The 26,466-nt window shown below is 44.0% G+C and overlaps 1 protein-coding gene across 1 annotated transcript in view; it reads right to left on the bottom strand.

The window, feature by feature from the left end:
* The window catches only part of serinc5 (serine incorporator 5), a 26,378-nt gene extending 404 nt beyond the window's left edge, over positions 1 to 25,974 (bottom strand). The window contains 11 exon segments of the mRNA XM_056289266.1: positions 3 to 70; positions 321 to 390; positions 1,110 to 1,236; positions 1,725 to 1,817; positions 2,161 to 2,362; positions 2,364 to 2,373; positions 3,017 to 3,110; positions 3,231 to 3,313; positions 4,723 to 4,901; positions 18,091 to 18,258; positions 25,810 to 25,974. Of these exon segments, the coding sequence (XP_056145241.1) occupies positions 3 to 70; positions 321 to 390; positions 1,110 to 1,236; positions 1,725 to 1,817; positions 2,161 to 2,362; positions 2,364 to 2,373; positions 3,017 to 3,110; positions 3,231 to 3,313; positions 4,723 to 4,901; positions 18,091 to 18,258; positions 25,810 to 25,836 (1,121 nt within the window). The 5' untranslated portion in view covers positions 25,837 to 25,974.
* Between the last annotated feature and the right edge of the window lie 492 nt (positions 25,975 to 26,466).

The following is a 26,466-nucleotide window of genomic DNA, read 5'->3' as shown; positions in this document are numbered from 1 at the left end:
ACATCAGAGAGGGAACAATTTCAGTCTTCTCACCTGTGTCATCTGAGAAACAAAAACAGCAGCGAGCTCTCTGTGAATTGAAGAGAGGAAGACAAGTTAGCAGGAATTCAATGCAGAAAACATACATAGACACACAGAAAGGTACTTTCAAGGGGTTAATCTAAAAAGTTGGTTTAAAGTATGGTTTAATTTGACATAGCTTACAAGAGAGACTTCCTGTTCCTCTCTCACCTGGGTTTTTTTTTGACCTCACACAATTATTACCCAGTATTACACACACATAAACAGAACAGGATGTGTGTTTGTGAGCTGGAGTTTACCTCAGTCTCTGGTTCATTGTTCCTACACACTCGCAGTGCTGCAGAACTTCGTCGGGTAGTGGATGTCAAACTTGAGGAAGTGTGTGTGTGTGTGTGAGAGAGAGAGAGAGAGAGAGAGAGAGAGAGAGAGAGAGAGAGAGAGAGAGAGAGAGAGAGAGAGAGAGAGAGAGAGAGAGAGAGAGAGAGAGAGAGAGAGAGAGAGAGAGAGAGAAAGAGAGAGAGAAAGAGAGGGAGAAAGAGAGAGAGAGAACAAGGAAAAAGGAGAAAGAGGAATTATAAGTGAGAAACAGCATTTGTCTGAGAGCATTTTCCCAGTAATTTCTAGTTTCTGGGGATTTCTCACTCACCCTTACAACGGGGCAAGACAATAGAAGACATGACGCCTCCACTTGATGGGAACCACATGTGGACAGACACCACGAAAGCCACAGCTCGAGTATCACTCCCTCAGCACAGCCACTGCCAATCATACAAAAGCCTCTCCAAACTGACAGCCAACCAGAACCACGCCATCTCTGCACGCTACAGTCATATGTTACTGTACTATCAGCCCGCTTTCCATGTTGCAGATGTGGTACTCTGCCATGATGAAAACTCACAACTATGACCTTATATCTCAATGCTCTGGGTTTATGGTCAGGCAAGTAGAAAACAGATGCTTAATCAGAGAGCAGGTGGCCTCAGTATGTTTGTGATTGTAAATGTATACTGAGAGGAAGAGAGGAGCGATCATCCACAAAGCAAGAACACATGCCTCGCATCCATTTGAGATATGTGTTAGTGACTCACCAGGAGTAGAGGATACAGGCAAACAGGATAATAGCGCCAACAATCGTGACAATCTTCTTGTCGCCCTCTGTCCCGGAGTTGAACAGAAATACACACACCGTTGTGTTCACACCATTCCTCTCCACGACTAGACAGAAAGAAGGAGCAGGGTCATAAAAAGGAATACAGACCAAGTGGAAGGAAGTGGAAAGGGGTCAAGGGAATGGAGGACTGGATGACACAATAAAACGGTCAGATGTAGTTTAGAGATGAGCAGACATGCATCAAAAGAGAAATTAAATGACAGTGGTGAAGTCCTGGAAGTGTGAGGGAACAGAGGAAGTAGGGGTAGGGAGAGAGAGAAAAAAAAGGAGGTTGGGAGGGATTATAGTATAAGGAGGGGGAGTGAAGTAGAAGACAGGAGAGCTAGAAGGGCAGGGGGAATGATGTATAATGAAAGCAAAAGCAAAGTAAAAAGAAGAAAAAAACTACAGAGACAAGAAGAATGTACAGCAAACACATTAGCCAAGCAAACCATCATTCAACAAAAACAGGATCTAGTACTAACTGAAGCAGATGGCTCCACACTGGCTGTGAAATCTAGCTGATGAGAGGCTTTGGCCAACCAACACTTACCTTCCTTGGGTTTGCTGGTGAAGGCTGAGAAGGTGAGATACATGACATACACACTGATGACCCCTGGCTGCAACAGGCCTGACGTGGGCTGCACTGCAGAGACATATAATCATACATGATCTCAATGTTACCGCCTTCACTAACAGGGACAAGCATGTGTTTTTGCAATTGTGTGGCCATTGAGGTTATCACCAAATTAAAAAAAAATGCAAGAATGTTTACAAATACACAAATTGCATACATAAATGGATATACTTAAAGCTGTGGCACTTATGAACATAGTGACGATTCCATTTGACGTGAATGTCATGAATGAATAACTTGCACATCGGTATGAGTCTGACAGAGCTGCCCGTGTTTAACAGCTGTGTGTTTTCATCCCTACTACATGCTGCCACGTGCGTTTATGTGTATTTATGAGTGGGGGCGCCCTCACGTTTCTGTATGCAGGGGGAGATGGCCAACAGAGAGACAATGAGGCAGAGGCTAGCATTGACGCCCAGGAAGATCTTGTTGAGGAGACAGGCCTCCGGGTGGGTGTAAAACACACCCATGAACACCACCGCCCCCACTGCCACACTGAACAGCATCAGGGTCACGAAGGCGAGGGCTGCATACCAAAAAGGGTTATGCTTCACCTCCAGAACTCCTGATGAGGAGGGAGGAAAAGAGTGAGAGACGGAAAGAGCGATACAGAACACACACACACACACACACACACACACACACACACACACACACACACACACACACACACACACACACACACACACACACACACACACACACACACACACACACACACTTGGGGTGATGGGGGTGGAAATGTGTACGCACATAACATAAATACAATACAAAAAGACATGGAGGTTGGTGATTATTGCAATGGCAACCAAATCCATCAGTGTCTTGAGTAATGCTGTTGGTTCATGGTTCATGTTACTCTGGGCACGCACTTCCCTCAAAGGAAAGGGAGACTGAGTTTATACTCCTGAAACCATGTGTTTCCTGTTCATCTGCACAGTGCCTGACCAGCTGACAAGCCTGACCCCCCCCCCCAAAAAAAAACCCAAACAAACAAACAAAAAAACACACAACTACATCATCCCCTCTCTCCACACTGCTCTAAATCAAACAACCCAACAGAGGACCCCACCCTAGCTGGTCTCTCTTTTAGCCGTCCGTTTATTTCCTTTTATCTGATTCTCCAACTCCTCCTTCCTGTCTGCCTTTCTCTCTGTTTTTCTCACAGAAGCAAACCAGGCAGTCAAGAGAGTAGGTGTTGTTCTCACCAGTTCGTGTTCCACCTATGGGCAAACTCCACCAACAGCATCAGCTGGATGAGCAGGAAGAAGAACCCACCGATTGCTCCTATGTAGCGCCACACTGTGGTGACAGGGGGACAGGAAGACAGGGAGAGAGAGGAAGACACCTTAGAGATGAAGAGACAACTATGGGGGAAAATTACATTGTGACAGTTGTTGATTGAGCCCTTTTGGTCCATACCTTCCAGAAAGGTTTGCTCTTGAGGGATGAAGAAGCCTCCAGCGCAGCACGCCACCAGCGCAAAGAACTTCAATAACCAGAATCTACCATTCAAGACAACGAAATTAAGGAAGGGGTGTTTCAATTGGAAAACTAACAAAATAAAAGGAAACAAGGTGCTTAATTGGGTTAATGGAAAGCAGGCAGAACAGCTTCAGCATGACTTGTTATAAATTCTACAGTCAGATGGACCGCTGTGGGAGAGATGTGGCACTGTTCAGCTCATTACAAAATCGTTATGACAAATCTATGTGTTCAGCTTGGTTGAGATCAGGTGACCAAGATGGCCATTGATTATGGTATGCCATTCAGTGGCCTCTTTTGCCACACTGACGGGGGCAATGTGCTCTCATCTGGACAGAGATGCTTCATCAGAGGAAGCGGGGTGGCTAACTGGTTTTGGACTTCTTACCATCTACCTTACACACCAACCCCATCACATTACATCTACCTTACACTCCAACTGCTATTTCACACTGGGTGTGAATTCTGCTCCACTTCTGCGGTGCTTTAATTGCTTTGTGATATGCACAAAGTTGTCCAATGCAGTTTTTCATATCAACCATGTCCTTCAAGAGGGCTAGGAGTAAGTAGCAAAACGAACACTGAGAATACATTTACAGGAGTTTTTTCATAGCCACAAGTACAGGTCCAGTAGTTGTAACTATAAAAAGTAGAGAAAACACCCCTTATTATCCAAACCGCTTATCCTTACTCAGGGTCACGGGGATGCTGGAGCCTATCCCAGCAATCATTGGGCGGCAGGCAGGGAGACACCCTGGACAGGCCGCCAGGCCATCACAGGGCCCACACACACACACACACACACACACACACACACACACACACACACACACACACACACACACACACACACACACACCTAGGGACAATTTAGTACAGCTGATTCACCTGACTTACATGTCTTTGGACTGTGGGCGGAAACTGTGCCATATTGTGCAAAATGTAACAAAACATTGTACACAAAAATAATGTTTTACTCTTTCAAATTTTATCCAATATGTGATAATACTGATTACAACTGCACATATTACAACGGCTGTTATGAATAATAATGGGGACACCAGTACCATCATTACTATCCTAGTATTGTATATACAGTCTCTTTGTTGTGTCCCTTTTGGAACATCATGGTACATCTTGTCTAAATATGAGAGCTTTGTGGAAAACATCCCATGACACTCTTGGTGTGAAATGGAGCTGAACCGACCCAACCCCCACCGCGAAAATGCAATCCAATCACTTTCCACATGTTCTCTGTGCATCATTTAGTAACGGGTTTGATTTATTTATGCATTAATCTAGGTCTGAAAAAGCACACACCAAGAGCACAGACCACATCTAGATGTGTAGGAATATAAATAATAACACTGGTGAGTAGAAAGCAGACAGACAGACACAGTCAGACAGACAAACAGCTAGGCCTACCTACCCATTGTGTACGACTGCTCTGCAGCCTGTGCTGTTGTTGACTCCTAAGGTGAAGATGAAGAAAAAGAAGAAGAAGCAGGCCATGCCAAAGCAGACCTTGTAGACGGCAGAATAGCCAACCAGAACCTTGCAGTTCTCTCCTGCATTCATCTTCGCACACAGATCACTGTAGAACGGGATCTGACATGCAGACAGACACAAATTAATATCCCACATGTATATAACACACACACACACACACACACACACACACACACACACACACACACACACACACACACACACACACACACACACACTAAAGATGAAAACACAAACACAATCAGGCGTAGGATTGGACAGAATGGATGACATTGTTGTGCTGAAAAGGATCTCCCTCTGTTCATGTCTCTGTTTTCTGAAGGGCCTTCAGAGAAAAGGACCAATAGTACCCATGCCGAGCGTCACGCCTCTAAAGCAGCAGAAAGAGGGAACAGGCAGCGACACCAACCCCTCTTGCTCTCTATCAACCACTCTTTCATCCCTCGTTCTCTACGGGCTGTTAGAGGGGCCTTACAACCAACTGTCAGTGTACACAAACAAAGAGGCGGATGAATAAATTAGCTGTTTCCTTTCAGCAAGTCAGAAAAGAAAAACAAAAAGTGTGAGACATACAGACAGAGAGCGAGAGAGAGAGACAGAGAGACAGAGCAAGAGAGACAGAATGAGAGAGAGACAGAAAGAGAGACAGAGAGACAGAGAGAGGGAGGGATGCAAACAGCAAGCTTTAGCTTGAACCAACATGACTGACTTTTTCTTTTTTACTCGTGATGGCTGCACAAAGAGTAGAGAGGATAGTAGGCCAGAGAAATATTTAGGTCAGTAAAAAAGATACAGACACATCAGAGCAGACACAGGAAATTCAAAGTGCCTTTGTTAAATAATAACAGAGACACAAAGTGCCTTAGTAAGGAATTCTCAAATCACAGACAGGAAGTGAAATCTCTGTTCTCATCTCTGTCAGACCTGTCTGCTAGAGTCTAACAAACAGGGCTCAGCTTACAGTCTAAGTGTACACACATTTTCAACTGATATTTAACTTTTACAGATCTAATGGAATTAATGTATACCCAAGCATTAGAGGTACAATCAGTACAGACATGCACTACAATGGTTGTGGGAAGTGCAGCAACAACACCATGCGAAACGTGACACATCTCACCCATCGAATTTGTTTAAGAAATGGAGACAACAGAACACCTCTAAAGGATTTGAAAGTGATGTGGCACTGACTATTTTTTTTTCACTGGCAAGTAATAAAGGGAATGATCTTTACAAAGTCTGACCAAATCAATGTCATTGATTTGCACATTCACACATTGACATTGATTGATTGATTGACAATGACCGTCACTGATTTTCACACTCACTGTCAGTGAGCATCAATTGTAGATTGAACCCTTAAATGTAGCTCAAAAGGAGATTTTTCACATTCCCAACTTAAAAATGCAAAAATATGAGATACTTTTCTGTCAGGTTGCCATCAAAATCTCTGTTATGGGCTAGGGAGGGACATGAGTGCAAAAACTTGTATATCAGCCAGGCTTGAGCAAACAGAGTTGTCATCAGCTCCGCATTCAGTAGACTTCAGAGCCAGATCTGCAGAAAGAGAAAAAGGGCTGATTTCTGAGCTTTTGTCTAAGGTTGAGAGCCATATTAGCATGTCCATAGTGTTGTGACTAAAAGGGGAAGGAGCCGGCTGTTTCAGACCCCTGTAAATCTAGGGAGAAAAGACCAGTACTCTTGTACGCACAATGACTGCTCTCTTACTGTAGCTGGGACTTCCCACTGTGCTTTGTATGCATGTGACTGGCACTGCCGCTGTGCATGCATGCGTGTGTGCACGTGTGTGTGTGTATGTGTGTGTGTTTGAGAGAGTGAGAGAAAGACCACCACGTTGCATACAGCTCCGCTCTCACTAGGAGATGCATGGTGGGGAGGCCTCTGACTCATGCAGTGTGGACACTGGCAGAGGAGAAGAGAAGAGAAGTCAAAGCAGGCCAGAAAGATTGATGGAAAGAAAAATACTCTGCTCTCAAATTGTGCTTTCAGTTACAAAAGCTAGCCGTCATTGCCATAGTAACAAATTCAGCTGAATGTATTTTCCCCAGGATGGCAAAGAAAGGAGACACCTCTTTTCCTCCCATTGTCTTCGGGGTGTACTAAAATACGTACGCCACCTAGTGGCAGGAATGAGCTTGATGCTCAACACTGAATAGAGTCATAAACATATGGGAGCGAGGGCCTTGCTCAGGAGGACAGGGGAAGAGACCGAATACACCAGGATAACTATTTCAACAGCTACCCATCGACTACTAGTATCACCCACCCATTTCATTTCAAACAGAATTCTCCTAAAATAACTACATAAATAAATACATAGATAAAGAGAATGAGTCATGTATCCGGACGCAACAACACAGGACCAGATGGATCAAACCGTATTGCAGGTAGAACATTTCTAAGATATGAAACAACCAAACACTGAAAAGCGGGATGAAAAACACAGAGCAGGTGGCCTTGTGCGTCCCATTTGCTGATTCAACAAGCAACAAACCCACACTCAACCTCGGCCTTACCAGTGTACATATAAATATTATCTACACACTTATAAATATTTTCAAGGAACATTGTGGACCTCTCAGCATTTTTACAAACTTTAGATTTTTTTCCCTCACAGTGTTAAAACAGAAAAACAAAGGTAGACAGCCAACATGTCAGATTAACAAAATCACTTTATGTATAAATTTAGTGCAGCCACAATCTGTTCTGTAAATGCATGGTTTGGATGGGTGTTTGTGAGCAAAGGGAACAGTATGCAACACACTAGCACAGTGTTTCTCAACCCAGTCCTCAAGGAACCCCTATCCTGCATATTTTCTTTGCAACCCTGAATAGGTACCTGTTTGTAGTTATTCAACCAATCAGCAATGAATTTTGTCAGATGATGCACACCTTGCATAATTAAGTGCTGCGAGATGATTGGTCGAGTAAGTACAAGCAGGGCTACCTATGCAGGGTTACAATGAAAATCTGCAGGATAGGGGTTCCTTGAGGACTGGGTTGAGAAACACTGCAGCATGTTCTCCCTTTTTTTCTATTTTTGGCCGCCCGTTTAGCTCCACCTCAGCCAGTGTATAGTGTGGTACTTGTGAAAGTAAACTAACATGAAACACTACGGGCCGGTTGTATGGACATGGCTTAGATTAAGCCAGGAACAGGCCTTAATGTGGAATAATTAAGTTAGAACATTTAAGTAGCTTTCATGAACGTGGTTTAAATTTGGCTAAATTAGTTGTAGAATATGGAGTCCAGGAGTAAATTAAGATTAAATGAGGACACCTGGGTTGAATTGCATTAAGTTAAGTATGAGCACATGCTGTTGCTCTGAGGGCGCTCATAAAAACCTGGAGGGAAATGGGAAACACCATTACTGGTGTGAATCTGGAGGAGGAAATCACAGACAAACAATAGCAGAGACAAAAAAAATTCATTCAAAAAAACTTAAGTGAATGTGAAAAAATGATACTAAAGCAAATTGTGTCAACTCATCCAATTATTGAAAGTAAGAATCACATTTCTACGACTGTGCAAAGGAAAGGCTGCTTGGGCTGCTGCAATTTGCAGTGAAGTCAATATAAATGATAATGTAAACACACAATACAGAAGCTTCAAGTGAGAAATTTTCATTATCAGTATTTCATATTTTTACATTCATATATTTGTGACATGTTGAAATATTTCCATCTTTATATACTTTGTGGAGGAACCTTAAACTAGCATTAAAACACATGAATGCAACAACCAGAAAAGAGTGATTTAAGACTGGTGGTGGACCACCAAGTCCAACACTGATGAATTGAGCTACTACTACTACTACTTTGGTTAAACCTGATAGCTTTTCTCTATTGACAATTCTATAGTTCCTCCTTCCCCTCAGGTTAAGAGTCTGGGTGTCATCTTGGACAACACATTATCTTTTGAAGCACACATCAACATTGTTACTCGGTCTGCATACTTCCACCTACGCAACATTAATCGTCTTCGCCCATCGCTTACATCTAACAGCACCGCCATTCTTATCCACACCTTGGTTACATCCTGTATTGACTACTGCAATTCTATCCTCTTTGGTCTTCCCTTCAAGTGTCTTCATAAACTTCAATTGGTCCAGAATTCAAGACAACAGATAAACATAACACAGACATACAGGGGTGGATGGGAAGGTGGCTATGAGAGGGAGAAGCGGTAGCCACACATGACGCCAGCAGTACTCTCCAATTTAGACAGATACAAAAGGGGAGGAAAAACAAACATCGTAAATCACATAAATCACAGATGAAAGCAAGTCTGAAGAGGTGAGTCCTGATTAATGAATTGAATGTGGGCAGATCGCAGTAGTGTCTGATGTGCTTGAGGAGGGAGTTCCAAGAGGAGGGAGCAGCAGGTCGAGTGCTCGGTCCTTAGTCTGCCTCAGATTAGGGGTGGATGAGAGGACGGGGGGGGGGGGGGGGGCACGAGAAGGCAATGGAGAAGAGGTGTGTCTTGAGACAGGATTGGACGAGTGGGAGGGATTCTGAGTCTCTAATGATTTGGGGGATTGACTTCCAGAGCCTGGGAGCTGCCCTGGAAAAGGCTCGGTCACCAAAGCCGCAGAGGTTGGACCTAGGGGTAGAGACAAGGGAGGCTGAGGTGGATCTGAGGGACTGAGTGAGTTGGTAGGGGGAGAGGAGGTCAGTGAGGTATGGGGGAGCCAGTTTGTGAAGGGCTTTATAAGTAAGAACCAGGATTTTGTAATTGATCCGGTGGGGGATGGGTAGCCAGTGGAGGTCTTTTAGGACTTGGGTGATGTGGTGCCAGGATTTGGTGAAAGTTAAAAGTCGGGTGGATGCGTTCTGGACCAATTGGAGTCTCTTGATAGAGCTAGCACTGAGGCCGTAGAGAGAGTTGCAGTAATCAAGGCAGGAGGAGATGAAGTCAGTGTCTCAGCAGCAGGGCGTGTGAGAGAATCTTTCTGAACTCCTTCACATCCACACGCCCTCCCGTACTCTCAGATCCTCTTCTGCTCTCCAACTCACTACACCACCTGCCCACTTGACTACCATGGGGTCTGGAGCCTTCAGTCATTCTGTCCCCCAACTCTGGAATGCTCTCCCAGACGACACTCGCAACATTGACTCTCTTTCCTCCTTCAAATCCTATCTCAAAACACACCTCTTCAAACTGGCATATTCAGTCTGATCCAGACTTTAACCCACATTGAGCTTTGCACAGATGATGATTTTATACCTCCGTTGTATTAACTTATTATTGTATACTCCTGCTTTGTTTAATGATGTTTGATACAGCTCTGCTTGTTTTTCCACTGTGTTTTGTAAGGTGTCCTTGAGTGCTCTGAAAGGCACCCATAAATAAAATGCATCATCATTATTATTATTATTATTATTATTATTATTATTATTTCTTGCATGTTTCCTGTTTTAAATCCTGTAGAGCTGGGTCCAAACTATGGTCCTGAGGCACGATAGGGCAGATGTCACTTGATTGACAGTACTCGTCGTAATATGTGGGCTGCTCTGAGTAGGGCGATCTTCTGGACTGCACTGACGTTGATGTTTCCTGGGATATGGTTGGTGAACTTTTCCATTCCTTTTTCATGAGTACTAGCGCTCCGATGACCACTGGTGTTGTTTCGTCTTCATTCCCCGCATCCTGTTGATTTCAATCTCCAGGTCTTTGTACTTGGTCAGCTTCTCTGTGACTTTCACTGAGGTGTTTTTTTCGGATGGTATTGCCATGTCGATGAGCATGCACCTCTTTTGCTTCCTGTCCTTGATAACAATGTCGGACTTGTTGGCTTTTATCTCTCTGTCAGTGTGGATGGGCATTTCCCAGAGGATGGTGACATCATTGTTTTCAGTGACCGTTTTTGGCTGATGTTCGTACCACTTCTCAGTCGTCTTGATCTTGTAACTCTTGCATATCTTCCAGTGCAGGTATGCTTCTGCCTTGTTGTGCCTGTACATGTACTCGGTCTTCACCAGTTCCAGGCAGCCTGAGACAATGTGGTCGATGGTTTCTTCGTACATTCCACAGATTCTGTATTTTGGGTCTGTTCCATCTTTGATGAGCGATGGTGATAGGAACCGGTTGCCAGGCTCTGGTCTTGTGCAGCGATTATCAGGCCCTCCGTCTCTGCTTTCAGTCCGGTGCTCCTCGGCCACTGGTGTGTCTTTTGTTGTTCCACGTCTGCGTCTTTCATTCTTTTTGGGTACTTCCCATTCATTGCTTTGTCCTCCCAGGTTTTTTGCAGTTGCTGCTGGCCATGGTGTTTTGCATTCTGCTTCATTCGTTTGGCATAGATGATAGTTGCCTCATTTTCTGTTGGTGGGGTTTCTGGGACATCAAGCTCTTTCTTGAATTGTGAAGCTTCTTTATTGATGGAGTAGATCTGATGTTTTACCATTTGGAGGAGTGGGTCATCTGTTTTTGTCAGGTATGCATCCAGCCCGTTAGTGGTAGTCTTGAAGGTCAGTTCGAGTTGGACTAGGCCTCGTCTTCCTAAAGCTCTTGATAGGTACAGCCTGTCGACATCTGCTTTCGGGTGGTGCATCTTCGCCATGGTCAGCATCTTTCTTGTCTTGATGTCTAGTCTCTTGATGTTGTTCAGTTTCCAACTGATGATGTTGAAGCTGTACGTCACTACAGGTATCGCTAGGGTGTTGATAGCTTCAATTCTGTTAGCTGCATTGAGTTTGCTCTTCAGTAGCATGCGCACTCTCCTGTGGTACTCTTTCCGGTTCTTCTCCTTCGTGGTTGAGTATTATTATTATTATTACTACTACTATCTGTCTGGAATAATACAGCACCAGCAACCTCTGGATGATATACCAGATGATGACCATTTGGACAGCTCAGATGAAGAGCTGAGCACAAATGGTATATATCAAATATTTACCATAAAAATACATTCCACTGTCTGTATCATTCTTCTTAATACTTTCATTCCTAGGACCACATGAGTTTATCTATTCCCCTCCCCCTTTTCTCCCAAATTGTACCCGGCCAATTACCCCACTCTTCCGAACCATCCCAGTCGCTGCTCCACCCCCTCTTCCAATCCGGGGAGGGCTGCAGACTACCACATGCCTCCTCCAATACATGTGGAGTTGCCAGCCGCTTGTTTTCCCCTGATAATCAAGAGTTTCACCAGGGAGACATAGCACGTGGGAGGATCATGCTATTCCCCTCAGTTCCCCCTCCCCCTGAACAGGCGCCCCAACCGACCAGAGGAGGCGCAAGTGCAGCAACCAGGACACATACCCACATCCGGCTTCCCATCCGCAAGCACGGCCAATTGTGTCTGTAGGGACGCTCGACCAAGCCACAGGTAACATGGGGATTCGAACCGGGATCCCCGTGTTGGTAGGCAACGGAATAGACCACTACACTACCCGGACACCCCTGTTTCTAACTTTTTCTGGAGAGTAAAGAAATCTCAACAGTTTGGAAGAGCCAGTGTACAATGAGTGTGTGCCCTCCACATCTGCTATAGCAGAGGTCTTCCTATGTTTTTCAAGCCAAGCACCCCTTCACTGATAGAGACACGGCGGAGGGACCCCCTATTACATCCATCCATCCATTATCCAAACCGCTAATCCTGCTCTCAGGGACGCGAGGATGCTGGAGCCTATCCCAGCAGTCATTGGGCGGTAGGTGGGGAGACACCCTGGACAGGCTGCCAGGCCATCACTGGGCCGACATACACACACACACACACATTCACATCTAGGGACAATCTAGTATGGCCGACTCACCTGACCTACATGTCCCTGGACCGCGGGAGGAAACTGGAGCACCCAGAGGAAACCCACGCAGACACAGGGAGAACACGCAAACTCCAAACAGAGGACAACCCGGGACCCCCCATTATACATCGTATAAAATGTTGTTGCTTATTAAACTGTGCCAACAACAATGTGTAGGGCGGCCTATAGTGCCATATATAAAAGTACTTTGCAATGTTGTATACAATGCTAAACCATTAAAATAATAATTATTGACAAATTTATATATTTATAGAACATGTTTTTTTGTAATTCTTTTTTTTTTTAGGAAAATCCAAGAATGGACATTGAATTACATTACTTTTACAGAAGTGAACAAAATAAGTTGAAGATAAAAAAAACGGAAATTTTATATATGTGTATATATATATGTGTGTGTGTGTGTGTGTATATCTACACATACATATTACCTAAACTCCCATACACATATGTATATGTAAACAGAACTACATACATTATCTATAATAGTGTGGCGCTTCATAGAACATGTTTTAGTTCTATATTGATATTTTTTACATTTACAATTTAACAATTTTAATGGGGGAGGGACAATGAAGCATTAAGATTAACTTCATGTGTGGATGGCACAGCTCCTACCTCAGTGAGAGGTCTGACCCTGGTGAGTGGCATACAGCTTGTCTATTCTAGGGCAGATGGAGGCTGTCAGACAGAGTGCCATATCAGCCTCAGGCTGCAGTCTTGACCTGTACTTGCTTTTCAGGTAGGTAAGGGAGGAAAATACACTCTCGCATTGCTTTTGCTGTCAATTGTGGGAAGTCTTTCTGGCAAGAGATCCAGAACTGAATGAGTGGTCTTGTCTCATACATGTTTCTGTATGTACAGTCAGTGGATTGTTCGATGAGCTGATCCTCCTCTGTCACTGTCAAGTTTGAGCCATCTGCTGCGTTATCTTTAAATGGAAACTGTATCCATGTATGTCCCTGTGCCAGGAGTCAGCCTCAGAAAAGTATTTACCAAATTGACCCTCAAGTGCCTCCAAGTGTGCAACAATTGTGCATGTTACGTGACGCGAGAGCACTGCAGAATCTTCCAACTCATCCACTGAAGGAAACATGGAAAAAGTGCCCTCCCTGACTCACTCACTCTGTCTTTTGATTTTCTTCAGAAAGCCTTCCATTCTGTCATACAGATGCATGGCATGTGTATTGCGGCCTTGCAAAGAACAGTTGAGTCTGTTCAGCTCAGCGTAAACGTCTGCAAGATATGCAAGTTTAGTAACCCAGACATCGTCACTGAAATTTGCAGCCAGTTCTGCGCAGTTTTGGCAAAATAAAAACTCCCAAATAGACGTACGTAACTCAAACACGCATGACAGCACTGCGCCACGTGAAAGCCATCGAACCCCAGAATGGTAAAGTAGTGCAGTGTGTTCTTCTCCCACAGCAGCACAGAGAGGAAAAGAGACACGTTCGCAAAGCACCCTTCCTGACAACATTGACAACTTTCTCGACGGAGTCCATGACGTCTGACAATTCAGCACATTTCTTTGGTAACGACAGACTCCCTATGTAACATGCAAGGCTTCCACATCACTTGAGGAGCCACACCTTTGACAAGTGCTACTAGTCCACTTTAAACCTAAAGCCATGGCTCTTGCACCATCAGTGCACATCGCAACACATTTTGCCCAGGGTATGTCATTTTCTCTGAAAAAACATCGATTACTTTGAAAATTTCAGAACTTGTTGTGCGTTCAGGCAGTTGTTTACCATACAAAAATTCCTCCTGCATTTCATTTTGGTCGACAAACCGCACAAACGCCAAAAGCTGAGCACCGTTTGACACATCCATGGATTCATCCAATTGTAATGCAAAAGCCTCTGCCAACCTCAGTTTCTCTACTAGTTGCACCCTCACATCAGATGCTATGTCATCAATACGACGAGCGATGGTTGTGTCCGACAACGGAAAGCTTTTCAGTTTATTAACGTACTCATCAGTCCCAAACATTGTTTTGCACATATCACTGGCTGCAGGCAATATTAAATCCTCTGCAATTGTGTATGGCTTTTTGTTCTGAGCGATCTGAAGAGCAACTTGATAAGAGGCTTTCAAAGCTAACTTACCAACTTTAGCTGATTGTCTCATCAATGTCTGTTGGCCTTTGAGAGATTTGAGATGGGCCTGAAAGTGTTCCACTGGTTTTTCTTTCAAGTGAGTATGGGTTGTCTCCAAGTGGCACTGCAGCTTTGATGGCTTCATACTTTTGTTTGACAGCAGAGCAGAGCAGATGACACACAACTCCCTCAGTCTCTTTAAAGGTAAATCTAAACTTGAGATAATTCTCTGAATATTTTCAGGTCTTCTCTCGTTTACGCTTAGCAGCAGTTGTAGAATGGCTGTTGGCAGGTGCTTTAGCCTCATCCCCTGAACTTTCGCCAGTGGTTCGTGATGAAGTACAGGGTCTGTCAAAGTTTCTTAGTTGAGAAGTTACAAAGCGATCCATTGTAGATCACATTAATGTAAGAATGGTTGTATACTTAGGCTAATAATACATACCTATTTGGCTACTATGGCATGCAATTATTTCCAGTGTTTTATTGGTGCCGCACATGGAGTGGTTTAGCATAGGATAGCTAGCTGGTGCTCGGCTTTCAGGGTGATCACATTATTGCACGAGGATTCATGGGTATCTTCAATGTTGTAATTTTTTTAACGAATAAGAAGATGTATCTTTGTTTATTATAGGTTGTATTTATGTTAATGTGTATTTTCTGACATTTTTTGGAAGAAAAAAGTTTGGGATCAAATAATTTGGCGGACCCCCTGCAGTAACTCTGAGGACCGCCTAGGGGTCGCAGACCCCCTGTTGAAGATTTCTATGCTATAGCATCCTTCAGAGGAGGTACTGCCAACATCTTTCAGCAGAGAACAAAAAAGATGACCATGCATGAAAAGTTAGCCATAGAATTTCATGAGCATAAGATGAAATATTTAAATGAAGAAAATGAAATGATAAATGAGAATTTTACAGGTTGAATTTAATATGAAGTTAGAAGAGAGCCACAAATAAAAAATTATACAGTAATGAGACAATTGTAAATACCTGCCACGATGCAAAAAAGGATATGCCAGTATTAAGCAGAAGTTAAACCTGCCTCCTTGGAGGATTAAATTTAAGCTTCCATGTAGTCCTGGAGTAGCTCCAATCCTCCTTCTTGCAAACATTTTAGTTTAATCCAGAATAGGCATCTAAGACTATCTTAAGACAAGGCCGTTCACATCACTTTGAATTGAACCAGCTCAAAAGGGCATTTCAGTCTCTGACTAAGCTTAAGCCCTGACTGTGAAACCAGCCCTAAGAGTTATCATTAATTAATTGTTTATTTATTGTTTCTTTATGCCTGTGTTGCTATGTTGGCCAAATATACTTTAAAGGAGGCTGTGTTATGTGGTGTCAGGGGCTCGACATGTGCTGTGAGATACATCGCATCGGGAAATCTTCAAGGGGCCCTGAGTCTCATGTTTCTATAGGTTGATTGTCTTTAAACACCAAGGGGCTAATCATATAAGACTTCTTTGTTTGGCTGAAAACTATAAAGACACTGAGCTCTTTTCCCCTGTGAAAGGCAATTTCCTTTCACTTCTGTATCAAGGTATTCTCTTGAATATATTTGTGTAAACAATCTATCTATACGTCAATGTTTTGTATGTTATTTCATGATTATTGAGAGTTTGCAGGCAATTTCCATGACATACTCTGACTTTCAATCCAATGTCTAAGTAACTTAGCCTTGGCCTCCCATTATGTTGTAACTGCTGTGAGTAAAGTGGGGAGGGAGAGCGGGATATGTGGAACAGCAGTAGGCCAAACAGTCTAAAGGATCACTGTATTAAGGCTACTGTTGGCTAGGTTACTACTAGCCTAGTCGCTGAGGCGACCCCAACTCCGCTATTCAGTAAACTAGGCCATCCGCATAACAACCACAATGTTAAATATGTACCACTGCAGCAAACCACCAGCCAGCATGCTGACCATACAATTACACACTCAAGATATCATGACTAGCAATCTGAGCTTCTAGATTTTATGGAAACCATGCGCCTAAAACCCTGGAATGCATTCTCACTCCCCAGTAATTTACTAAAAAGATTTCAATGGAGGCGAAAACTCAAAAGCCACTAGGCCATCCTGGTCCCTTGTCCAAATTGTGGGCCACATGTAAGCCCCTAAGTCACCATCTACATTTTTAAAACCTCCTTGCCTTTTTTCCCCTCAGACTTTTATTTTACCTAAAAATTTCAATTTATCAAGAATGTCTGAAATTGCCATTGAGGTGTAGCCTTCTTAGTGAGATAGCCAACCAGTTTGTTTGTTTTTTCCTTCGTTTTATGTTTCCCAAACTGTGTACGTCAATCTTCCATACATGCAATAGAAAACTGCCATGTATGCCTGTTGTGTGACTATTAATGTCCTACCCACTCCAGCCCATTGAAGGCTGAAGGCTCATCACTAAATAATGTTTCCTTGCCAACATTTCCCGCTTTGCTATGGTTTGAACTTAGAAAGAAAAATAACATTCTTCCTCTCTTATTTGCTCTGATGTTCAAGCAGCTTTCTTGGGCTTTTGTCAAACATGATCTTTCTAGTGTCACAGAAATAGTGTCATAACACGACAGGGACAGTCAAACTCTACAGGGTTCTCCTTCCATCTCTATGCCATATGTCATTTTTAAAATCAATTATCCAAACAAATCTAAGAGCCCAAGATGGTCCAAGAGATACATCAAAGCGGTAACCAAGGGTGACCAGGGGCATAATTCAGGGTCTTCATAAATCACCACTATGCCTATAAGTGTATATCAGACAGACAGACAAGAAGGCACCAAAAGGGCAGGAGTTACTGATAAACACCTGGAGGCTTTGCCCTCCAATGGCCTTAAGATATAGGGTGTTGTTCTTGTACTTGTCCATCTGTATCCAACAGTAACCCTTCCACCTGTGCAAAAGACACCGTTCTCCTCTCAGTGATGGAGACAGAGAAGGTAGGCGCTCATGCAACAAACGACCACAATCTGCAGATTTGTCCTGTCTGTGAAATTATTCGTTTTTGCACTCCACACAAAAGATATCCATCATACTCTAAATTCCTAAGCTCCTTGCCATCTAAGCTCAGACATTCATACATTTTCTACTTAAAATGTTGGCTTATGTTGAATGCATTTTAACACAACTCACATAGTCAAAATCCCTGTACATTTCAAACTTACTTGCTCAATAAGCGAGTTTCTGAGTTCTGAAAAAGTCTGTGACATCCACTCATCCCTTGTGTTACTTATTTGCCATTTCTTCCTCAGTTCCAACATAGTTATGCCTGCAATTTAAAATATTAATTGTGTGTGTGTGTGTGTGTGTGTGTGTGTGTGTGTGTGTGTGTGTGTGTGTGTGTGTGTGTGTGTGTGTGTGTGTGTGTGTGTGTGTGTGTGTGTGTGTGTGTGTGTGTGTGTGTGTGTGTACTTACATATTCTCTCATCTCCCGCTCGACTGTGGGGGACATCATGATGGCGCAGACGATGGTGACGAGGAGGAAGTAGAATGCGTACATAACGCGGGTCCCAGTGGACTGTTTGATATTGGGACAACAGCGACAGCAGCACGAGCATGCCGCCGAGCCACAACAACATGCCAGCTAAATGCAGGTTAGGGGAGGGGAGAGGGAGAAGATGGAAAACATAAACACATTAGATTCATGTTTGGTAGGCAGGAGTGTGGAGTAGTGAGTAGAGAAAAAATATTTTATATATACATGGCTAAGGACCAAATTTGCATGACATGAGGTATCTGCCACACTACATCATCCTTGCTAACAAGACAGTGGCCATCTATTCCATGATGCTGATTCGTAGGCAAACCTGGCTGAGAAGGGGCAACAAGAGAGATACTATTTTTTTCCAGAAACATCATACAATAAGACCCAGGTCTAACTCTTAGGTAAGGTCTTAAGAGTCTGTAGCTCAGAAATATAGCAGCTCTTTAGCAAGTGAACGACTTGCACACAGAGTAGAGCTGCTTGTTTGTCTTTTTGCTTGGTCATAAATTCTTCCACGAGGAGTAGACCTCATGGGGTGACCAGATTTTCAAAATCCCAACCCGGGACCCTAAAAAGTGTACCGCACGTTCGTGCATGTGCATATGCACGCGCTCACAAGCTTGTCTGTCTCGCCGGACATGATACATTGAAGGATTTTTATCCCCTCCTACCAAAAAAAGACAGGCTAGAGTAGCCGGGACTCAAGACACCCAGCTTGAAACCGGGACAATCCCGGACAAACCAGACGTCCTGGTTTGTCCGGGATCCTACCCTAAGACCTCACCTCTCTTCCCCTTCAACGGGGCAACTCTATAAAGACGTATCGCTATTCTGTCATACACACTACCCTACGTACACATGCACTCATGTGTACCCACACACCCACACACACATGCCTCCTGTTTGCTGTAACAGGCCCTCCATACAGAAGAAGCAGCTTCCTAAAGACAGCCCTTGTGTTCTATTTCAGGAGGAGGAGGCTGGATAATTATACAGCAGAGCGTTTCTCTTTCGCCACCCCGCCCAGGTGACTCCCTCTGTTGTGGATTTTATATTCAGCCTCATCTTTCTGGTTACCCTGTGACAGGGCTTTTTCTGTTCCCCTCATGTAGCGAGCTTCCACATGCCGCATCTTCTTATCTTATCTCTTCCACACCTCTTACGACGTTTGTGAGGTATTAAGCAAACAGCAATAACACAGGCTATTTGGCTAGGCTAGACTGACGGCTGGGTTTTTATTTGTTTTCAGCTAGTGGCAAAAACAGTCTCTGGTTAAGGCTATATTTGACATTTTGGTGTAACTAATATTGAATATTGAGTTTTTAAATTTTGCATTTCACACAAAGCGCATCACGAAAGGCCCAAAACTGACTGTTAGCCATCTCTCATTGTTATAGCTTATCAAAGTGTGTGTGTCCTACACAAGGGTGTGTAATCTGGCCTGGGCGTGATGATGTGGTAAAGCCAGTGTGTGACATGGTCTGATATGTTCTGTTACGCTCCAGATGCCAATAATCTGTGGTATGCTGTAGACTCGTGGATCCACATAGGCACATGGTCCGGATCAGGCTACTTCTCTGGCCACACAGCCTGCTCTCTCTGCCATGCTTTCTCTCTCTCTGGCCCAGGACTTCACTGTCTGCCTGACTCTGGCAGCCCACCACACGTTTTTGGTCAGGCACATAAAGGAAGAATTTCAATCAAACAGCCGATGACTATTTTTTTGTCGAGTAAGATTTTGAAGGAGTCCCTACGCTGGTAAAAAGGCAATCAGCTAGGTTCTAACAGCGTTCGCAGTGGTCGTTTTTGGAGGAGGTTTTTGGTGTGGGCTATAGTGTGGGCTTTGATAAACCTTAAACCCTGTTCCCATGTGAAACCCAACCCATTCAGCAGCCAAGGCTCTCTCTGAGCCGTGCGAAAACTCTGCTGTATCTCACAGACAGTCTCTTCTCTGAGAGCGCTGTAAATCATTTGATTCATTATTTAGGAGCTTGACAGTGTTAGGCACTTAATGATTACAACCAAGTAAAACTAGTGCATGAAAATATACTCCAAATTTTCTTTCTGGTTACGGCAAAGAAGATATTCCTGATTAATTTGCTTGATGTATTGATAACATTTATTCATCCTGATCATTAGCCTTGATGATTGGAGGCAGAAAAAAAAATTCCACTGCACTTTTACTGTGCATTTTAAATTAATGGAGTGAGTGGCATAGTGAATAGGGAGGCCGTCATCATTCGACTGAGGGCCGCAACAACTGTGTCCCTGCTGAAGTGTCAGTGAGCAAGAAGCTGAATCAATGGGCAAGCCAAGGAGAATTTCCGCCACCAAACGTGCAGACATTCAAGACATTCTAGATGAAATGAAATGATTCGGGGTTGCCAATATTCTTCAATTTCTTCTAAATTGTAAAACCTAAAATTTCTGATGTAGGTGATTATGATGAACTATGCAGCTCTAGTCTCATATGACAGAAATGGGGTGTAATCCTCCGTGTTCAGCCTGTAGTCTTCGGGACTGGGCCTGGGGTTTTGGGGGCCTGCGGGTTGGTCTTCAGACCAGGTTTCCCTCTAACTACACACAGCTTAACAGGATAAGCCTTCCTCTTTGTCTCTGCTGCACTCACATCCCTTATTCAATGGGCTATTAATTAGCAACAACAGATTGAAAGTAAGCAGAAAAATAAAAACAGCAATTAGAGCTGTGAGGATGTTTAGATTTCATTAGTTGGGGGGTGTTTCTCCAGGACACTGCACCCACCCAGGAGGCCCATGGAGAATTGTATAGGGCTGGGGGAGGATAGGAGGGGGTGAGGACAGGGGGATGTCTAGTGAGAAATTCCACTGCATGCAGAGACAAAAAGAACGTCTATGGCAACCAGCACTGACCCACCCCAACAGTGTGCCAACAGGTGGTCTGCCTGCTTGCACTGTGTAAACCCCCTTTTTCCACATTTCCAGACAGTCCTCCAAACTTTCTGTCCAAAATATCATCCCTCAGGGTGAGAGCAGAGGGACCATCAGTCTCACTTTACCATTTGGCCTTCTGAAAATAACCTTACCAACCCCACTATAGGCACCAAGCCTCATAGTGGCGTAACGCCAAGGGACCCCAAGGGACAAAGACAAATCTATTCCTCCACATTATCCTAAAACATTTTCATTCTCTTTCACTCTCTCTCCCCCTTTCTTGCTCACTCTCTCCTCCCTGTTCTGTTATTCTCTAGCTCATTGTTCTCCTCTTTACCTCCTCCCTTCTTCCTTTCTCCACTTCACCCTTTCTTTGTTATTTTCAGGCTGCCCTTTGCCCCGCATCTCTCATCCCACACAGCTCTCGTATCCTCCAGCTGTTTTGGAGGTTGAAGGATAATATAACCCCTGACTAAAACACGCACGCATGTACACACACACACACACACACACACACACACACACACACACACACACACACACACACACACACACACACATGCACTACTAAGAAAGGATTGCATGGACAGGAACACATATGCCATTTCAACTAAAAAGGTGGCTACAATGACATAATTTGTACACAATCTACGTTGCAATCAGACTACAGCTGGTCTCGGATAAGCAAACACAATACATTCCCCAATGTAAGATCAATTCTGTGATTAGTTTGATGAATATGGCCTGCGATTCAGAACCTAATCACTGTGCTGTCTCTCTCCGCCTGCCCCCTCTAGTCTCTACTGCCTTTTAACTCTCAAACAGCAGCAGCGGGCATTAATAAAGAACTGCACTGTTAGACAAACAAACAGGAAATCTTTGGTGTAGCCTGAGTTAAACACACAGCGGCAAACTCCAGCACACAAGACACAACCACTTGCCTTTCACACAACAGACTCGCCTGTTGCAGAAATTAGGTCACTCACCGCATCCCAGCAAGCAGAGCATAGGACAGTCTGGATGACAAACGACACAAAGCCAGTTATGTGTTTCATATCTAGTGTGACAAGCCAACCAGCCAAACAGATCAATCAATCCATCAAGCTGCATTTTATATAGCGCTTTTCGATGTGCTGATCATACTCACACCAGCTGAACAAGGGGGACATGACAGCCACCACTGAGTACTAATTTAGGGAAATACTTTAAATTATAGCCTTAAGAATTTAAACACAATTGCATTCTGGGAAACAGAACATAGTGACTCCTTGTTTACTCATGATGTGACTCAAAGGGATTTCTTTACAAGTTCCTTGCCGGGGGGGCGGGGGGTTGCAAGAAAATAGGAAAACAATCTTAGAGTGACATCATCTTGTAATTGATTGTGAGAGAGGAACCACACACACACACACACACACACACACACACACACACACACACACACACACACACACACACACACACACACACACACACACACGCACGCCTCAGAGTTAAAAACGGTGACTGAATTGTACATCACTTGTTATCAGCCTAAACATCGTTATAACAGCAGGTTGACTGAAACAGCGGGTACATCAGTGAGCGCATACTTACGCAACGTGGTCATTAAATCACAGATGAATTCAAAGCGTGACCAGTGATGTGACTGTTATTTACAGCTTTAAAAAGGGGTGGATGCTGGATAAAAGTAGACCATAATGACTAAATGACAGTCCAGTGGTTCAGGCAAACCTGCTGACACACCCTTTCATCTCAAATTACAACAATGCTTAGTGCTCGGTGGGGACTGGAGTGAGGGGCCACATATGGAGGGAGACAGAAAAAGAAGAAAAGGCACAGTAGAGAAACTGTGAGACAATGAGACACATGGCAAGACTGTACATGCATACACACATGTACGCACGCACGCACGCACGCCCGCACATACACACACACAAGCTTCTCTATTGTCCATATAGCTAGGCAGCAGTGCACACACAACAAAAATGTATCAATGCTTTGTCTCCTAAACAAACATGAGGTCTAAAGCTTCTCTCCGGGCAAATACAGCCCTCGGCTACAGCCAACACAGAGAGAGAAACAGGTTAAACACTGAGAAGAGGAAGAAGGAGTGAGGGGCAGAGGAACAGAGGGGAGAAATTAAATAATCCCCATTCGCAGACAGGCATGAGAATCCACCACAGGGATAACAAGAGGACACGCACCATGTTAAGGGCGTGAAGGGAGTGAAAGCACAGCCCTATCAGATCAGCAAGTGTGTACAGGACAGGCTAATCTGATGCCATGCTGTGTTTATGCAATGGCCCCATTTCACTCCCCAAAGTGTGTTGTTTGGTCATGTAGTTTCCTTAATCCAAAACACAAAATATTATGTACTGTCTGCCTCATTGTCTTGTTTTCTGCCAGTGTCTCTTCAGTGATTCAAAAGGCACCACGCCAAGAGTAAGGAGGCACTTCACATGAATACATCAGCTACCACTACCCTTGAAAGGAGAAACCATCATGGGCACGAGACTAGGGAAGGGAAGATGATAGACAGGGAGAAATGATCAAACTCCAATTTAACAATATAACAGCCAGAGAATGGCAAATGATCAAACTCCAATCATACAATATATCGGTGAGAAAAAAGGGTGCCAGATGATAAGCCAACTCTCTCCCTGTGGGAAAACACTGCTGCTGCTTACAAAGGCAAAATTCCTGAACAAGAGCTGGAGAAAAAGCAGACATGTCCCATCCAAACGAATTGAATCAAGTGCAACTGGACTTGGTATCCGTGAAGACATTTCACCTCTCATCCAAGAGGCTTCATCAGTTCGTGCCTTTCTGACTAGACCAAGCTAGTCTGACTGGCTGGTGATGAAACTCAGATGTCCCATGTACTTACAGTTGGCCTGGAATTCTAGTTCTTACAGTTTAACTTGTCCTTACCATGTCCACCACCCAGGACTTTCACGATGACTTTGAGAGGTTTTCAGCAGATAGTACTGATTTAAAAACTCAGGTAGGTTGAATTAAGGTTATGCTACACTTAAACCAACATGTTTTTCAGGGCTATCTGCTCCACCCTGTCTGCTGGTCTGACCTGGGATGATAGAGGCTAATCCTCCATCTGAAGGTGATGAGTGGGAGAGTGGTGCTGGGGCGACAGTGGCATGCATACCACAGTCAAGCAATGGTTGGCTACATTCATCATTACAGCCTTACAACCTATCCCTACTTCATCATTACAGCCTTACAACCTATCCCTACTTCATCATTACAGCCTTACAACCTATCCCTACTTCATCATTACAGCCTTACAACGTATCCCTTACAACGTATCCCTACAGCCTTACAACGTATCCCTTACAACGTATCTCTACACCAACTTCGATAAGTATTTGTTGATTGAGAAAATGCAAATTCTAGACCAGGCACTGCTTGTAGGGTCTAACTGTTTCCTTCTCCTTCCCGGTCACACCCCGATCAGAGATAACTATTATTCGCTGCCATGGCAGGGCTGCTGACAACCGTGCGGTTTGAAATCTGTCCTAGTCTCACAGCCAATGCTTATGGTGCCTCGGACAGAACTCAACAGCAAAATTAAGTCTGCCCCCTATTCTGTTCCCAACATGGGCTGCAACCCTGAGCCCACTGAGTAATTACAGCTGAGCTACTCCCACACAACAAAACCAGATTTGTTTCCCCTTTTTTTAAATCTAAACCAAATAGCAACAACATCCCTCAATTCCACTTCCAAGCCAAAGAGGAAATCAGCAGACCACCCATCAACCCCTGACCCACTAAAACCCAACAAGGACACACAATTATGGGGGTTCAACGCAAAACACATGTGCAAATATACTTTCTAGATAAAGGCAATGCTAATGGGGTTATGTGATCGAGAATAGCAGATGAGCTGTGCAGCAGGACAGTGTTGATTCAAGTGTTTGGGGCTTCACTTCCTGTTAATCCTTCCTCCTCATTTGAAAACAAATGTACCCCCCCCCTCTTTATTCTCCATTTAACGAGCTGGGATGCACAAAGTGAGTTTTTTTCAGGGGTGATGAATAGGTTCTTGTTATTAAATTCTTACCAGACAAACCCAGTGTTGATAATGGAAAAAAAGAATGTGTTAAGTTAAAAATATATATATTAAAAACAGAGTCGCGAGAGTTAAAGGGTAGAGCACGAGAACTGGATTGGGTTTATTTGGAAGTTTTTGAGATTGAGGGCAGATTGACGTCCCATTAAAACACGGTTGGAAAAAAACGGTGGGGTCACTGCATGAAAATAAAGGCGATAATCCCTCTCCGTCGCTTTCTTTGACTGACCCGACTGTAACGGAAGAGCCCGTCCAAATAATTCAACCAACATCTTTTAACAATAACCGGTGATGTCGGCCGCACATGACACGACGTTGCTTCTATGAATGGCTAAAGACCCAATGTCTTTTGAGGTCGGTTAGATGCTCTCCATCTGCCACAAACTGGGTGAAGTTATTCCGTCCATTTATGAATGGAATCGTCGTCTTTGCATAACGTTTACTAACACAATAGCAGACAAGTGTGTGGGGGGGGGGGTACCTGTACAATTAGCTGCTAATTCCTACCTGCTAACAGCAACGAAGCTAGATGACTAATGACAACATGTGTGAGTCGATTTGGCTTAATATTGACACAAACGACGCCGCGGAGGCATCGACGATTCAATAAAGCAAAGCCATCAAGTTACCAGAGGAAGTCGGTCTCACCTGCGAAACACAGCACGGGGTGCACATTTCGTGGTGTTACGGGCGATTCAAATTCCTCGCGGATCAGAAAAAGGTCGCCGCTTTTACAAAACTGGGTCGGATGCCCTCTTCCACATGCAATTTCCACACAGAAACCAACGCGCGTATCCTTCAACTACGGCTTCGCCCTCCCTTGTCCGCCGCTGTCTCTCCATTCCCTCCCCCTCCCTCTCTCCTCCCACCAGTGTGTCGGTCGTGATGGCGGTTAGGGCGAATATCGAGTCCCCGAAAGAATATGTATTCCGGATACCCGTGGCGTCACGGCAACGCGCATTGCTTCATTTCATTCACCATGTTAAGTTCCCATCTCACGTATGGAAATGAAAAAGGAGCAACGTGTAGATTTGTTTGTTGATTTTAACCATTTTTACCAATTATCAGCACGGTGTCACAAACAAAGTGGCTCGCCGGTAGTACGAACGTTTTTTTTCCAGTTGCATTGCGCCTGTTTTCGATGTGCTTCTTTGTTTGTAAAACTGTGTTGATAATCGAAAAATTGTAAGAAAGTAATCTAAAAAACACTCAAACGGTTGCGCGATAGCACGACGTTGCGGGGATACGAGAGACATGTTGTTTTGGGGATACGAAATTTGGCGTCACATTGGACGACGCTCGCTT

Source organism: Lampris incognitus, chromosome 1 (genome assembly GCF_029633865.1).
Source record: "Lampris incognitus isolate fLamInc1 chromosome 1, fLamInc1.hap2, whole genome shotgun sequence".
Lineage (NCBI taxonomy): Eukaryota > Metazoa > Chordata > Actinopteri > Lampriformes > Lampridae > Lampris > Lampris incognitus.
This window is presented reverse-complemented; position numbering and strand designations above follow the sequence as displayed.